Source organism: Ostrea edulis, chromosome 2 (assembly GCF_947568905.1).
Source record: "Ostrea edulis chromosome 2, xbOstEdul1.1, whole genome shotgun sequence".
NCBI classification, from domain to species: domain Eukaryota; kingdom Metazoa; phylum Mollusca; class Bivalvia; order Ostreida; family Ostreidae; genus Ostrea; species Ostrea edulis.
The window spans coordinates 45,560,033-45,575,568 of NC_079165.1; the positions used below are offsets into that span (position 1 = coordinate 45,560,033).

Genomic DNA, 15,536 nt, shown 5'->3' on the forward strand with positions numbered 1-15,536 from the left:
GATAAAAGAAAAAAATCACTTCTAACTTTTAAACGTGCATCTGTTGATTCTTTCCAGGCTTCCTCCAATCAGAGAGCAGGAAGAGCGGGCCGAGTTTCAGCAGGAAAGTGCTTCAGACTGTATACAGCATGGGCATACAAACATGAACTGGATGATAATACCGTCCCAGAAATTCAGAGGACTAACCTGGGAAATGTTGTGTTACTTTTGAAAAGTTTGGGAATAAATGACTTGATCCATTTCGATTTCATGGACCCTCCACCACATGAAACTCTGGTGTTAGCACTTGAACAGTTGTATGCTCTGGGGGCGTTAAACCATCGAGGCGAACTCACCAAATTGGGAAGGAAGATGGCTGAATTTCCAGTTGATCCCATGTTGTCTAAAAGCATTTTGGCTTCAGAGCAGTAAGTGTAATGGATGAAAATGAAGGAAATGTGAATTTTAACAAGTTACTATTGATGCTAATTTGCACTTTCAGGTGCCTTGTAAATGTATTTTATTGCTATTGATTTGTTACAAAGTAACAAGGGCTCCAGATAGAGGGATATTCCCCATGAAACACAGAATACTCCCTGAAGTGCTCAAAATGCTTTTAAAACCAGCAAGAACCCAGATCTTTATGTAATATAGCATCCCTACATGTGTATTAATTGAAATTGATAACACATACACATCCCTCCCAGTGACTGGTTAAAATGTTGTACATAAGGAATTTTAGATTTCCTCTCCCTTGATTTGTAAATGGAGAAAGCACGAGGTCTATTCTTATTCCTAAATTATTCAGCACCGTAGACATTGTGTATCACCGAAACCAGATATTGCTACCAATTGAAGCGAAATCCACATCATTTTGTGTAATTCTAAGTCATTGACAATAAGTCTGTACATTGTTGAAACATTCCAACAAGTGGGTAACATCAGCAAATGTATAAAAAGTGGTTTATCGCAATTCACCTTTGAATTAGAACGCTTTACCCGATATAGTATTGCGTTGTGTGACGACACAATTGAATGAGACGATCGCACAGTTTGAATGACATGTTTGATGTAATACAACAAGAGTTTTCATTGGCCGATTACAGCCCGCCCTTTTTCTCGAGTTCATTCAGGGTGACCAGTGATCAGATAAGATGGACGGACAAGAAAATTACTAGCTGGAGAACTGTAGCTCTCTGAACAAAATATTGTGACGGAACAGAGCTACAGATCCAGTTCTTGTAAAAACCTTCGATTTACGGGACACAAAAAGCTGCGCACGGTTGAGGCCTAGCTGATATCGCGTTATCAGTGTATTCTTGTGTTGCTGTCTCATAAATTCAATATAAAAAAATCTGAACATATTTTCCTACTACACTTGTGTCCAAACATACCTTCAAATATTCATTAAAGCCACGCACGACCCGAAAACTCGCAGCTTGAAATGATTTCGTTTGTTGACGTAGCCATGTTAGGTAGCCGGTCAATTCGAACGAGCTTGCTATTGGTATCTATTCATAAAATTGGTTGTAAGTTATGTATTCGCTCTTCATTTATTATCAACACGAATAATTAATAGAAATTTTTTAAAAAATATAGTTTTTGTAAAGGTAAAATAAGCTCTTGATAAGCCCATTGTGGTCCTTAACACTCGTGTGGCAGAGATGGAGACCGGCCGCATTGCCGTGAGTTTAGCTATTTGAATAATTATCATTTAATGGAACTGGGATGATATATTATTTGAAATATTTAGCTAAAATATTTGTGGGGGTATTAGTTCACATCTAGACGCTATTGTGCCAGTATGGAAATGAACCGGGATTCGAATTGACTGGCTACCTAACATGGCTACGTCAACGAAATCAACGAAGGAAATCATCAAAAGCTGTGAGTTTTAGGGTCGTATGGGGCTTTAATAAATATTTGAAGGTATGCTTGGACACAAGTATAGTAGGAAAATATGTTAGGAATTTTTTGATATTGAATTTATGAGACAACAACACAAGAATACAACTTTTTCTCTTTCTTCCTTTGAAGTTTGTATCCATCTGGCCGTCATGTTTTCTAATGCCGACTACTCCCGTATAAGGGAATTTGGACGGACTTACACATATGGACCAATGAGAGTTTCTGTTGCATTTCGCAATTGTATTAGAAACATATTCAATTGTGTCGTCACACAACGCAATACGATATCGGCCAAAGCGTTCTAATTCAAAGGTGAATTGCGATAAAAGGAAGAAATCCACATCTTGGTGTGTTATTACTTTAAGCATTCTCGCTTCAACTGGTAGCAATATCCGGTGTCAGTGATACACAGTGGTAGAGGGTCATATTCTACACAAGTAATGCTTATGACTGGTATATCATAACATTTGTTTAAGGACATTTGGAAAAGATTAAACGTCACTGGGAGAAAAAGTTTTGAAATATGTAACAAAGCAACATAGATGCTCATACTGTACACATATTACTTATATCCAGTGTCATATGACCTGATTCAAGGTCATGGATAAGGTCAAGATTACTTGGAGAGAAAAAAAAAGGAAATTTCTTTTTTTTATACCAAAGAAAAAATTGTCACACGTGGTATAGAGGTTATTAGCTCTTCTGAGCCGAAGGCTCAAAGAGCTAATGCTATGGCCATTTGTGCGGTGTGCGTAAACTTTTTAGAAAAAGGGCTATAACTCAAGAACCCCTTGGCCAATTTTTTTCAAATTTGTTACAGGGTATCATTGGCCCAAGGGCTTTCATACATACTAAATAGAGGGATGTGACCCTTTAACAAGGGGAGATAATCAGGAAAATACAAACAAAAGTGGTGGTTGCTAAAAAATCTTCTTCTCAAGAACCACAGAGCAGATTATCACCAAACTTACACATAAGGATGAGGATATGTTGTAGATTAAAAATCGTTCAAGGCATTACCCTGGGGCAAAGGGCGTGGTCTCAAGGTCACTTCAAAGTTGACCTAAATTTATAAATTTTTTAAATTCCTTAAATCTTAGATATTTTAGTCATTATAAGGACTAGGATCATCAAATTTTGACAGTTGATGCATCTTAGGACCTTGTGTCAAGTTGTCTCAAAAGTAGGTCACGGTGACCTACTTTTTGAATTTTGCAGGTATTTATTTTAAAATTAATTTTGATGCATATCTTGGACACTTTGAAGCCTATGATCATCAAAACTTGTCAGTTGGTGGATCATGGGACCTTAAAATGCGTCAACTGAAAAATAGGTCACCGTGACCTACTTTCTGAATTTTATGGCTTATCATTTATAGATATATTTTAAGTTGTTATTTCAAATACCGAGAGGTTTAGAATCATCAAATCTTGTAAGTTGATGCATCTTGAGGCCTTGAAACATATTTATAAAAAAGTAGGTCACAGTGACCTACTTTTTGAATTTTGCAGATATTCAAATTTCACATTTTCAATTTTAGATGCATATTTTGGGCACTGTAAAACCTAGGATCATCAAACTTTGTCAGTTGATGCGTCTTCAGTCTTCGGTTTGTGTCGACCAAAAAGTAGGTCACCGTGACCTACTTTTGGTATTTGACAGCTAAATTACTATATTTCAGACACTATTTGACCTACAATCATCAAAGTTTGTCAGTTGATGCATCTTGAGTCTTCGGAGTGTATCGACCAAAAAGTAGGTCACTGTGACCTACTTTTGGCATTTGACAGTTATATTTATATATTTCAGTCACTAATTGACCTACAATCATCAAACTTTGACAGTTGATGCATCTTGAGTCTACGAAGTGTGTCGACCAAAAAGTAGGTCACCTTGACCTACTTTTGGAATTTGACGGCTATATTTATATATTTCAGATACTATTTGACCTACAGTCATCAAGCTTTGTCAGTTGATGGGTCTTGCATGTTCGAAGGGTTTCGACCAAAAAGTAGGTCAACTTGACCTACTTTTGGAATTGAACACCTATATTTATATATTTCAGATACTATTTGACCTACAGTCATCAAACTTTGTCAGTTGATGGGTCTTGCATGTTCGGAGTTCGCTGACCAAAAAGTAGGTCACCATGACCTACGATTGGAATTTGACAGCTATATTTCAATATTCAGATACTAATTGGCTTAAAATCATCAAACTTTGTCAGTTGATATTTCTTGGGTTCTCAAAATGTGTAAACCAAAAAGTAGGTCACATTGACCTACTTTTTTGAATTCTTAGGATTTAACTAAAGATTTAGAATACTAAGAGGCTAAGAATAGAAATAGTGGGGTTGTACAATTTATCAGAAGAGCGATTCTAGGCCCTTGGGCCTCTTGTTTATAAATGGACAGTATGTTATTTTTCAGAGTTAGGTCATGTTGACAAGATGAGAATCACGTTTGAAAAGAATACAAACTGCATTATGGTCCAACAAAGAGAGAATTATACTTTACAGATTCTGAAAGGTTTTTTGAATCTGTGTATTTGTCCTGATACCTTACTAAAGTCACTGAAGAAAAATTCAAAAAAAAATTATTTGTAATTGAAAAACTACATTGTATACTCATACCAGACCGAAACATGGCAATTGACCAACAACCCGGTTATGTCTTATCTTGTCAAGGTCATGTATGATAGGCCATGGTCACAGGAATTAGAATGGTAGCCATGTCCATGACTATATATTGCAGGGATTGTAGCTGTTTGTATGAATTGCATTCAAATATTGTTTTATCTGTGAATTTACTTTGAATTTTATGCAAGTCATCTCAAACAATGCTTTGGTCATAGTTCGTGTCCCCAATTCATGGCAGAGCAAGAAGGCCAGATGCTAAAGGGATATGTTTTGATTTGTATTCCAGATACAAGTGTTCAAAAGAAATCCTGACAATATGTGCCATGTTATCTGTGAACAATGCTGTGTTTTATCGCCCAAAAGACAAAGTAGTGCACGCTGACACGGCTAGAGTAAATTTCTTTCGCCCGGGAGGTGATCACTTGACCTTATTAAATGTGTATGATCAGTGGGAAGAGACAGCTTTCTCCACACAGTGGTGTTATGAAAATTTCATTCAGCATCGATCCATGAAGAGAGCCCGAGACATCCGAGACCAGCTGGAAGGACTAATGGAAAGAGTAGAGATAGAGATCACCTCAAATCCTGGGGAGTCTGTGGGCATTCGTAAGGTAAGCCATGTTTTTAAATCCCGTTTGATTTTGTGATAATTCACAAGGTACTCCATGTTTTACATACTGTTAACTGTAGTTTATTCATACATAATACTTCATGTAATGTATTCAATTTGCCAGCAGTTGTTAATGCATGGTTATTGAGCTGTTTTTTCATACAAGTTTCATAAAAACATAATTATTTTTATGCTATTATATGTACTAGTTTGACCACAGGGGTTTGTATAGAAAAATCAAGACATCCCCCTAGGAAAAATAAACAAGGAAAGACACCATTCTTCATACCCGCTCACTTCAACCGCTATTTTCTCACTTAAGAAGTTTAATTTGAACACTCACGCCAGTTCATTTCCCTAAGTAAATGTTTTTCCTACTAGGTTTCACTTTTAGTTCGAATCCTTTCTTGCTTACATTTATTGGATTGATTATTAACGTATACTTCCCAAATGGACAATTAAGTGGCTTCTTTAGTAAGCAAAACTATATCACCTGACTGTCGCTCATTCACTCTCCGGGTTTTTTATGTCAGTGGGAGTAGCTTGTTTTATAAACCAACAATGTGACACTTTTATGACTCTGTTTTGCCATTTTCCTTACCAAGATGCGCTTCCATTATCGCACTACATATTTTGGCTCTTCTCTTATTGGAATTATCGGATTGTCTTTGTCCTGTGAAAAACCCCTAGAGTGCACGAGCAATATCTTTTAGTTCCAGTTGACATTGCCTTTAGTGATAATATTGAAATGTCAAAGACATATACACGACTTTAATGTTTTTTTTACCAAAGATATCTTCTATGTCAGGCAATAACAGCTGGCTATTTTTACCACACGGCTCGATTAGACAAGGGAGGTAATTATAGAACTGTCAAACATCACCAGACGGTCATGGTACATCCGAACAGTAGCATGTACGAGGATCGACCAAAGTGGCTTATCTATCATGAACTTGTATTTACAACCAAAGAATTCATGAGACAGGTTAGTAACAGCAAGGACTTAGTTGTAGAGATTCATGTATTTGGAAAAAATATGTCAGCCATATTGCTTTGATGTTTTTATTCTCTTTAAATGAATTAAATAAGAGGATTATTTTGAATTACATAAGGTGATTGAAATTGAGAATTCATGGCTGCTGGAAGTTGCACCCCATTACTACAAGCAGAAAGAACTTGAAGACACATCCAAGAGGAAAATGCCAAAAGGGGCTGGAAAGTCGAGAGAAGAAATGACAAGAACATACTAAATGTCGACTGATCAGTCCATATTGAGCTTCTGTATTGTTGGTTTATAATGATGTGCGTGAAGATTTAAATCGTTTGTATTTTTCAACAACTGTTTTACATACTGTAATTCTGTCATAATGAAGACTTTGATCAGCTGTGTGTGTGTGTGTGTGCGTGTCTTTGTGTGTGTGTGTGTATGTATGTGTGTGAAAGAGAAAGAGAGAATATTTCTTTAGTTGTTATGAAAAACAATTTAAAAGAAATTGGGTCCATTTTGTAAGTTTAATGGTGTTTGTTCAAAAACGATTCATTATCACGACACACCAGATTCACGAAGTATTTTGATAATGTTAATTTGACAGACTGCTCAGTACATACATTATCTGTAAACAACCTAATCTGTATTCTAAAGGAACAGGCAGCAGTGAGCAACATGAAACTCAATAAACTCACTGAAAATAACTTGAGTTTGCTTTTTTCTAATAAAGGAATTAGAAAACACAACTGCTGACAAATATTCAATGATTTATTTGTTTGATGCAGGAGTTTGGAAATATCGGTTTGATGCACAATGTTCTTTCATGTATTCACTGCCTTTCTCTTCGTACTCAGCTTTTGTGATACTGCTTGTCGTCAGCAAGGGAGATAAGGCTAACTTCCTGGCTCCAGACCAAGCATCAAGAATGGGATTGTCTGAAAATATGTTTACAAATTGGAAGACTTTTATGTTCAAAGCACTGATGTACTATTTTCTGAATGTTTAAAGAGGGTGATAAACATAGCCATGACTGTAATCAGAGATTACACATGTCCAAGTACCTATTTTGCTAAACTAGATACAAAAATAAACTAGATATTAAAATTTAAAAAAAATAATAATAAAGCTACATCACATGGATATGAATTTTAAATAAAATGCATCCAGAATAAATCACAGCCCTCTCAGCTTACATTTAATCAGGTTAAGTCTTTGGCTAATCAGTTTCATTAAGAGGATGTAGTTAATCGAATTACATATAGAGCTTATAATAGTTAATCATATCACATGCAGGGTTTATGGTTAATCGGGTTACATCTACTTAATTGACACTTTGATCTTTTTTTAGACAGCAGAAAACTGTCTTGCTTGACAGATTAGGTGAAGAAAAATCAATTCATTATCTGTCACAGGCACTTCATGAAACTCAAAAGAAATGGTACCAGTAGAAATGAGGCCTATGGCCTTCAGAAACTTGATCACCAGAGATTTTTATTAGAACCAATCTGAAGTCCCTCAAATACATCTTAGATTTTCCAATGCAAAGTAAAAACAAATGTTTGTAAAACATAACACAAATTTTGTGCACTTCTAATTCTAAAAATGCATATTCGTTAATATTTTCGGTCACAGACAAAGTGTAATGTCCATTATTATTTGATAACAGATGTGTTGAATGTGTGATGTCAAGATTGAGTTAAATTAGCTAGTCCATTAACCATTTATATTGTGGGCTTTTATAGCTCAGTAAATTAGCTAGTCCATTAACCATTTATATTGTGGGCTTTTATAGCCCAGTAAATTAGCTAGTCCATTAACCATTTATATTGTGGGCTTTTATAGCTCAGTAAATTAGCTAGTCCATTAACCATTTATATTGTGGGCTTTTATAGCCCAGTAAATTAGCTAGTCCATTAACCATTTATATTGTGGGCTTTAATAGTTCAGTAAATTAGCTAGTCCATTAACCATTTATATTGTGGGCTTTTATAGCTCAGTAAATTAGCTAGTCCATTAACCATTTATATTGTGGGCTTTTATAGCCCAGTAAATTAGCTAGTCCATTAACCATTTATATTGTGGGCTTTTATAGGTCACTAAATTAGCTAGTCCATTAACCATTTATATTGTGGGCTTTTCTAGCCCAGTAAGTTAGTTAGTCCATTAACCATTTATATTGTGGGCTTTTATAGCCCAGTAAATTAGCTAGTCCATTAACCATTTATATAGTGGGCTTTTATAGGTCACTAAATTAGCTAGTCCATTAACCATTTATATTGTGGGATTTAATAGCTCAGTAAATTAGCTAGTCCATTAAACATTTATATTGTGGGCTTTTATAGGTCACTAAATTAGCTAGTCCATTAACCATTTATATTGTGGGCTTTAATAGTTCAGTAAATTAGCTAGTCCATTAACCATTTATATTGTGGGCTTTTATAGCTCAGTAAAAGCCAAGGTACTCTATAGAATCTATAGGGGGAAATATCAAAATATGTAATAATGTTGATTATTTGCTTTATCCTTATGTCTACATACTTGCTATGGATACATTAAATGTTGATTGGAAGGGTCTCATGGCGAGCAGCTCACATTCCAGTCTTTCTTTGAAATGACCAAACATGGCATTTCCACCAGTGATGAACACATTCTAAGGACAAAAAAGACAAGGTAAGAAGGAAACATAAGATTCGGGCCCGTAACCTGGATTTTTAAGTAAGATGCAGACACCCAAAATTTCCAGAGGAGGTACCAATCTATACTTGGTACTGAGATTTGTCAAGTTTCATTCCAGCCTAATCTAAACTAGCAGAATTAAATAACTCCATTTTATGCAGATAATTCCAAAAATTTATCACATGAAAATCAGTAACACATTATTCACTAACTACACAAAACTTATGAACAAGTAATACTTATTCCTAATTTTCTATGATAAAACAGAATGCTTTACTATGCAAAACAAATGTATATTTATTCAAATATGTTGATAATTTGCCATGACAACATTTTTAGTATATGAACAGGTTTTAATCTTATGAAGTTCATCATCTCTCATAAATGTTTGGGTTTGATAGTGGATAAGGCACTGCTTGGATGTTCCCTCGCCCTATTTTACTATATTTGGTCATATCAATCTTTATTGAGGTCACTGTGACCTAGTTATAAGTCAAGACGCACCTTCCCCCATAAAGCCTCAAAGTGTTCAAGTTATGATCCAGACACAGGAAAACTAATGGACAGACGAATGGCTTCGACATGGCATTGTATGGCCCATCAGACAAGTACATAAAATCTATCAAAATTTCCTTCTCAAGAAACACAAAAATACAATTATTTAAAAAAGTTAAGTCTGACATTAGCCATTTCTGGCCCTGAAAATGAAATTATTCTTTGTCTTCTACCCTGTTTATTGATTACATATTCCCAAAACTTATTTCCTATTTCAATTTGTTATTTATATCATGTTGAATTAAAGAATTGGTGCAAATTAGTCTATTAGTGAATCTAGTTCTTCATTGTACAAATATCCTTATATGAAATGTAAATTAGACTAGGTCTGGGGACATGCCCCCTTTGACAACCCACAACGGCACTACTTTTTTTTTTAATTCACAACGTGGAATTGCTGAGTTGCAAGTCTACTAAGAAATAGAAAATAAATGAAACTAAATGTGCACATTTTTTTCTCTATATCAAACAAGACATATATCTACTTGTACACGAAACGCTGAGGTAAAAATTCAGTACAATTTTGCGGATTATAAAGCAAAAAACTGCCCCAAGTTATGTTATATTGTATAACATGTAAAAATTAGCTTCACTCCTTAAATAAATAAATAAGTATGACGTTGGTGTACTAGGATAGTCCATGAAAGCCCTAAGACTTATTTCCAATGGGGTCGCCCTAATCTCGGCCGAGATTCGGCTTGGCTGAATATTTGGACTAACGCCTTCGCCAAAGCGTCAGTCCATATATTCAGCTGAGCTGAATCTCAGTCAAGATTAGGGTCGACCTTCTGAGGTGCTGAAGAATCATAAATTCATATAATTGAAGGAAAAAACCCTATAACAATACTGAATAGTAATACTGTAGAAACATACGGGAATGGCAGATAATCCTTAAACTATGAGGACTAGGTAAAAAAATCAGAGTACATTTAAGCACTAGATCCTAATATCAATTGGGAGGAATATAATCATATGCGTAAAGTTTGAACTGAGACATTGCATCAAATAGTAAAATCTAGTAACATGGGATATCACAATTTTGGATCATAAGACCTTTATCAAGTAAAAACTGTTGAAATAATCAGAAACTAAAATCTCATATTTTCCCAAAACGTTTATATTCTTGAATATGACATCAAGTTGGTGATTCCCCCCCAAGGTGCAGTTGAATATGGCCCAAAGGTTCGTGAGAAAAGGCTGGAATACCTGGGCTAGTTTGTTTTGAGTTGCTGTATCAAATTTCTTGAAAACAAAGTCCATGGTTTCTGCAATCCCTGCTTGCTCAATTCCTATCATTGATGGTTGAAACAATAGTTCCGGGACTCTGAAAGAAACAATTTGACTAGTACAATGTTTTTACACATGCTCAAACAAATGTGAATTACACATGAATTGTCACAGTTTGTTCAGAGAGAACAAAGAATTGAAAAGTCAGCAAAAAATTCAACTTGAAACCAATTCCCCCCTCCCAAGTGTTTAAACACAATATATACTAGTGGAAAAAGATATTGGTCAGTTCATGAAGATGTATTTCAAAAGACTTTCATTTGGGAAAGTTATAATTTCAAGTAGATGTGCATGCATACATGTATTTGACAGTAAGAGACCCACAAGCTACAAAACAACATTTTCCCATATAAAATTTGAAACTGTTATTGTAGCCCGGCATTTTGCTCCGTGTCCCATTGTGTGAATACAAGACAACATGAGGAAGCCTTGCATAATAAGTGATAATTTGATAAATTGTACTTTTTAAAGAATTTTCAAATATATTTCTATGTAAAACTTTTAACTTGTATTGTGGCCCCAATAATTTATATTTCTATGTAAAACTTTAGTTTGTATTGTGGCCCCAATCCTGCCACCAAGGTTCATAATGGGAACAAACTTAAATCTACACTAAATAGGGATGGTTTCCTTAAATCTACACTAAATAGGGATGGTTTCCTTAAATCTACACTAGATAGGGATGGTTTCCTTAAATCTACACTAAATAGGGATGTTTTCCTTAAATCTACACTAGATAGGGATGCTTTCCTTAAATCTACACTAGGTAGGAATGCTTTCCTTAAATCTACACTAGATAGGGATGCTTTCAAATTACACATGTATGGGCTTTTTTTTAAACAAAAAATTCAGTTGTTTGAGACCTTAAACAATTATACAATACAGTAAATGAAATTCTTTCATCATGTTCTTATTCTGATAAAATCAAAAAGTAAATATTTTACACAGCAAATACAATTAAACATGGAATAGCAAAACGTAATAGAGAGATAAAATGTCACCTTACCAAAAATTCCGACCGATCAGTTACCATTTCACTTACGGAATAAAAATACAAATCAAAAATGTGCTGGACCATCGATACCAGAATGGATATTATGAATTCTATTTTATGATATCTATCATTATAACATATCTGTTTGACCATCTTGGTGATGAACTTTCAGTTCCATAGATATAGTAATTCTCTATGTAAATTTCCATACAAGAGAGACCTTCCCTTTCCTGAATCTTTTGCTCTCTAATAAAACCTGTGTGTTCTATGCATGGTATGAAATCTGTACAACATTAATACATCCCATGTCAGTGAAGAGATTTTAAACCAAGGTCATTACAGGCATCAAATTCAAATTGCATGATACTCTTGTTAGGAAAAGTCCATACATATCTTTTCCAGAGGAAAGATGTTCAAAGCATGCTAGTTGTGCTGGGAATGGTCCAAATATATCTTTTCTATAAGAAAGCTGTTCTAGACACTGAATTTTCTTTCTTTGAAGTAGATGTGTCAAAGTGACATGAATGCTCCCACTCAAGGGCCATGACTCTGCCAAAAATTATCCAACCAGACCCATATACAATGTACTTATAAGTACTTGATCTCATATTCTCATGACATACATGTATCTACATCCCAAATTTCATTTCAAAGTGTCCATTTATGACAGATAATGAGCAGGAAATTTAAAAAATTTCAAAAGTCCAAGTGGCTCAGGTCTTCCCAAAATCATTCCACTAAAACCAAAACAATCCTGACCTGCATATTTTCAGGACAAAACTACATCCCAAATTTCAATTCAAAATGTTCATGATGACTGAGATAATAAACTGAATTCTTTTTTTTTTTTTTTTTTTTTTTTTTTTTTTTTTTTTTAAATCCAAATCCAAGGGGCATAACTCTGCCAAAAATGATCTGAATAAAACCTAAGAGTAATTTTATCTGTGTATTCTCATGACCTATCTATATCCCAAATTTCAATTGAAAATGTCCCTGGGTGCCTGAAAAAATGAGAGGAAACTGAATTGTTTGAAAGTCCAATGGACACAACTGTCAAAAATTATTCGACCAAAACTAAATAAGAACTTGACCTGGATATTCTTATGTCAGATGTATCTATTTACCAAATAATCGAATATGTGCATTTGTAGCAAAGATAATGAATGGAAAATGAATTATAATGGAAGGATGGCTTTCTTGGATCAGTTGGATTTAAAATACCTTTTTCTAAATACTCAATCCCTATCTTTAAATAATCTTCCATTTGAAGTGTCTTGATCCTTTATCTAAACAAACACAAATCCCTTTTACCCAATAATACTTTGTTGTGCAAAGTTTGGTTGATGTTGATCCAATGGTTCTTCAGAAGTCTAAAATGTGTGCAGATTACAAACAACAGACAGCCAGACAATGGACACATTACCACCAGAAAAACTATCTTCAGCTTTAAACTTAGGTGAGGTAAATTGACTCCTTATCTTTTAGTACTCTCAATATACCTGATTTTCTCAACAGCCAGATGAAGCTTGTAATATTCAGCAATATCAAATTCTCCCGTCTGTCCCATTGTTTGGTCCATTTCCCTAAAACAAATATTATAATTAGCTATTCACCCAATGCAAAGGAGGATCTTCAATCAAATGTAACATTTTAAGGAAGAAAGGTAACATTTTAAGGAAGAAAGACTACAAACAACATGTTGAAAGGGTATTTCAAAAATGTCTGATATGCTTATTGTTCATGAATACGAACATTGGTGATGTCACAGAGACCAAATATTCCCCTTTCATACAACACACTGCAGAGTTTTTTCTCACCAAAATTCAAGTGTCAGGTTAGAATAATTGAAATCTGATTCCCTCATCAAAATAAATCAGCTTTATTACAAGTGGTTACAATGGACAGAACTCTCATCAGATTAGAGTTCTAGCAAAAGTAATTATAATGCTCTCTATGGAAGTAATTTCAATGCTCTTCCCAACTTTAATTGCACTGGTATTAAACTGTGCATCTTGCAAAGTTTTTTGGGTTTTTTTGATAGATGGCTAAAAATAAACCATTTGCTGAATTATATTAGACAATACAAATAATTGATTTTGGCCTCCTCTACATTGAGATCTCCTTAACTGTAGTTACAGTCATTAGCCTAACCATTACGAATTTGACATCTGCATTAAAATCAGACCTTTTGAACTACGTACTTAGTTCACTCTGTAAATGGATCTCCAAGGGATGTTGGATGAATTTTCCAGTATTGAAAAGAAGAAAATGAATGATTCCTGCAGAAATCAACGAACCTAGCTACAATATACCTGAACTACACTGACCCAAAGGGAGTAGATAAAACAAACATCTACACCGCTACCAATAAATGCTTGAAAATTATTTTCACAAAATCTATTGTTATTCTTGCAACAAAAAAATGGGAAAAGTTTAATTGACAAACTTCAATAGGAAAGCTAACTTGAGCTTTTAGATCTAGTCAGTTAATAAAACACCATAAGATATGATATGCATGTACTGGTCGTGGATTTCACAGACGCCTATGTAATTCCTGTGCTTACTTTTGGAACTCTGGGTCATGTTCCTTCAGAAGAGTCTCTAGCTCCTCGAGTTTATCTTCGTCAGCCTCAGAATCACTGTCAGCATTCTCAGGGTGCTACAAAATGAAAAACATACTTACACACACTGGAATAACTCAAAAGAATTTACTTCCATCCTGTGTTTGTTAAGCCCATATATCATGGATTTGTAAAATTTAACTCCCCTTTTACCTTCTCATGTACAATGTCACATAACACACACACTAGTATTTTAGTATTTTAATGTTCATTTCATTTATTTAGGAATGATAAATGTGTTAGCAACAAGTAAAACTTGGTAGTAGCCAATTAGTTGACCTTCTGCATAAATGCATAAACAAAATGACTAGTGTGTGATGACAAATACTGACAAAAAGGAGTCAGGTTGATCATAAAAATCTAGCAGATATTTCTCACATGCAAATTAAGATTTGTTTACAATGAACACCGGAGTAATAAAACACTTAACAATTTCTTTGTAGACTTCCCAGTCAGCATCATTTTGACCAAATGTATCCTCTTTTTTCTTCTTAGATCCACCTGTTAAAATAATTGATCTGTTCAACCCATCATGTGATACATGAATTTTGCCTTACATTTAATATACTAGATATACACATACAACCACTGTCGATCGTAAGGATAGAACCGGTGGCACCAGTGAGAGTTTTAACCACTGGACAACCCTGGCAGTGGTTGTATGTTGGAGGGTAACAAGGATCACTCACTCATACATGTGGGTTACCCTGTGTATTCTAGTTTCTTCTTACATCAACGACTCCCTCACATCAAAGACATAATATAAATTGTAGAGCTTGTTTGTTAATTATTGTAAAATAAATTTAGTCTTAAGTTCAAAGTTTTTTAATACATAGATGTAAATAAATTTGATATACCCGAGACAAGCTGTGTGATCATTTTCATCCTTTGTTGTGAAGCATAAGTCCTTCTCTTTGCCAAGTCAGCTTTTCTTTGCTTTTTAGCATTGCGAATGTCTAGCAGTTTCTGTAATGATTACATGTGCCACAGTATAACTCATGCCTAGTTCACACCCAGAGTTCGATATGAATTGGATACTATTTCAATTTTTTTGTTTTTCTTTGTCCACTCCTTTTTGTGTAGAAAGCTTTTAAACTGAGACATGAAACTTTCAGGGAATAAAAAGAGACACTGTAATTTAAGTTATAAAAACACCACAGAAAGTGTTGTTTGTCCACACAAGAAGTCGTCATGAATATTACTTTTTTTATCATTTCATTATTGTTTACACGTTTTTTGTCCAGGAACTTTTTCGGAGATGCTTCAATGCTTCAATGGTT

At 34.6% G+C, this 15,536-nt stretch overlaps 2 protein-coding genes across 2 annotated transcripts in view; one reads left to right on the forward strand and one right to left on the reverse strand.

Annotated features, from left to right (window-relative positions):
• Window positions 1-6,827, forward strand: part of LOC125681485 (pre-mRNA-splicing factor ATP-dependent RNA helicase DHX16-like) — a 34,401-nt gene extending 27,574 nt beyond the window's left edge. The window contains exons 15-18 of the mRNA XM_048921619.2: window positions 58-407; window positions 4,812-5,136; window positions 5,944-6,120; window positions 6,248-6,827. Coding sequence (XP_048777576.1) covers window positions 58-407; window positions 4,812-5,136; window positions 5,944-6,120; window positions 6,248-6,385 — 990 coding nt within the window. The 3' untranslated portion in view covers window positions 6,386-6,827. The remainder of the gene's footprint in view (window positions 1-57; window positions 408-4,811; window positions 5,137-5,943; window positions 6,121-6,247) is intronic.
• Window positions 6,828-6,873: 46 nt separating this feature from the next.
• The window catches only part of LOC125681487 (actin-related protein 5-like), a 25,319-nt gene continuing 16,656 nt past the window's right edge, over window positions 6,874-15,536 (reverse strand). The window contains exons 13-19 of the mRNA XM_048921621.2: window positions 15,114-15,222; window positions 14,687-14,757; window positions 14,200-14,294; window positions 13,135-13,218; window positions 10,561-10,678; window positions 8,662-8,773; window positions 6,874-7,058 (exon numbers count right to left, since the gene is read on the reverse strand). Coding sequence (XP_048777578.1) covers window positions 6,892-7,058; window positions 8,662-8,773; window positions 10,561-10,678; window positions 13,135-13,218; window positions 14,200-14,294; window positions 14,687-14,757; window positions 15,114-15,222 — 756 coding nt within the window. The 3' untranslated portion in view covers window positions 6,874-6,891. The remainder of the gene's footprint in view (window positions 7,059-8,661; window positions 8,774-10,560; window positions 10,679-13,134; window positions 13,219-14,199; window positions 14,295-14,686; window positions 14,758-15,113; window positions 15,223-15,536) is intronic.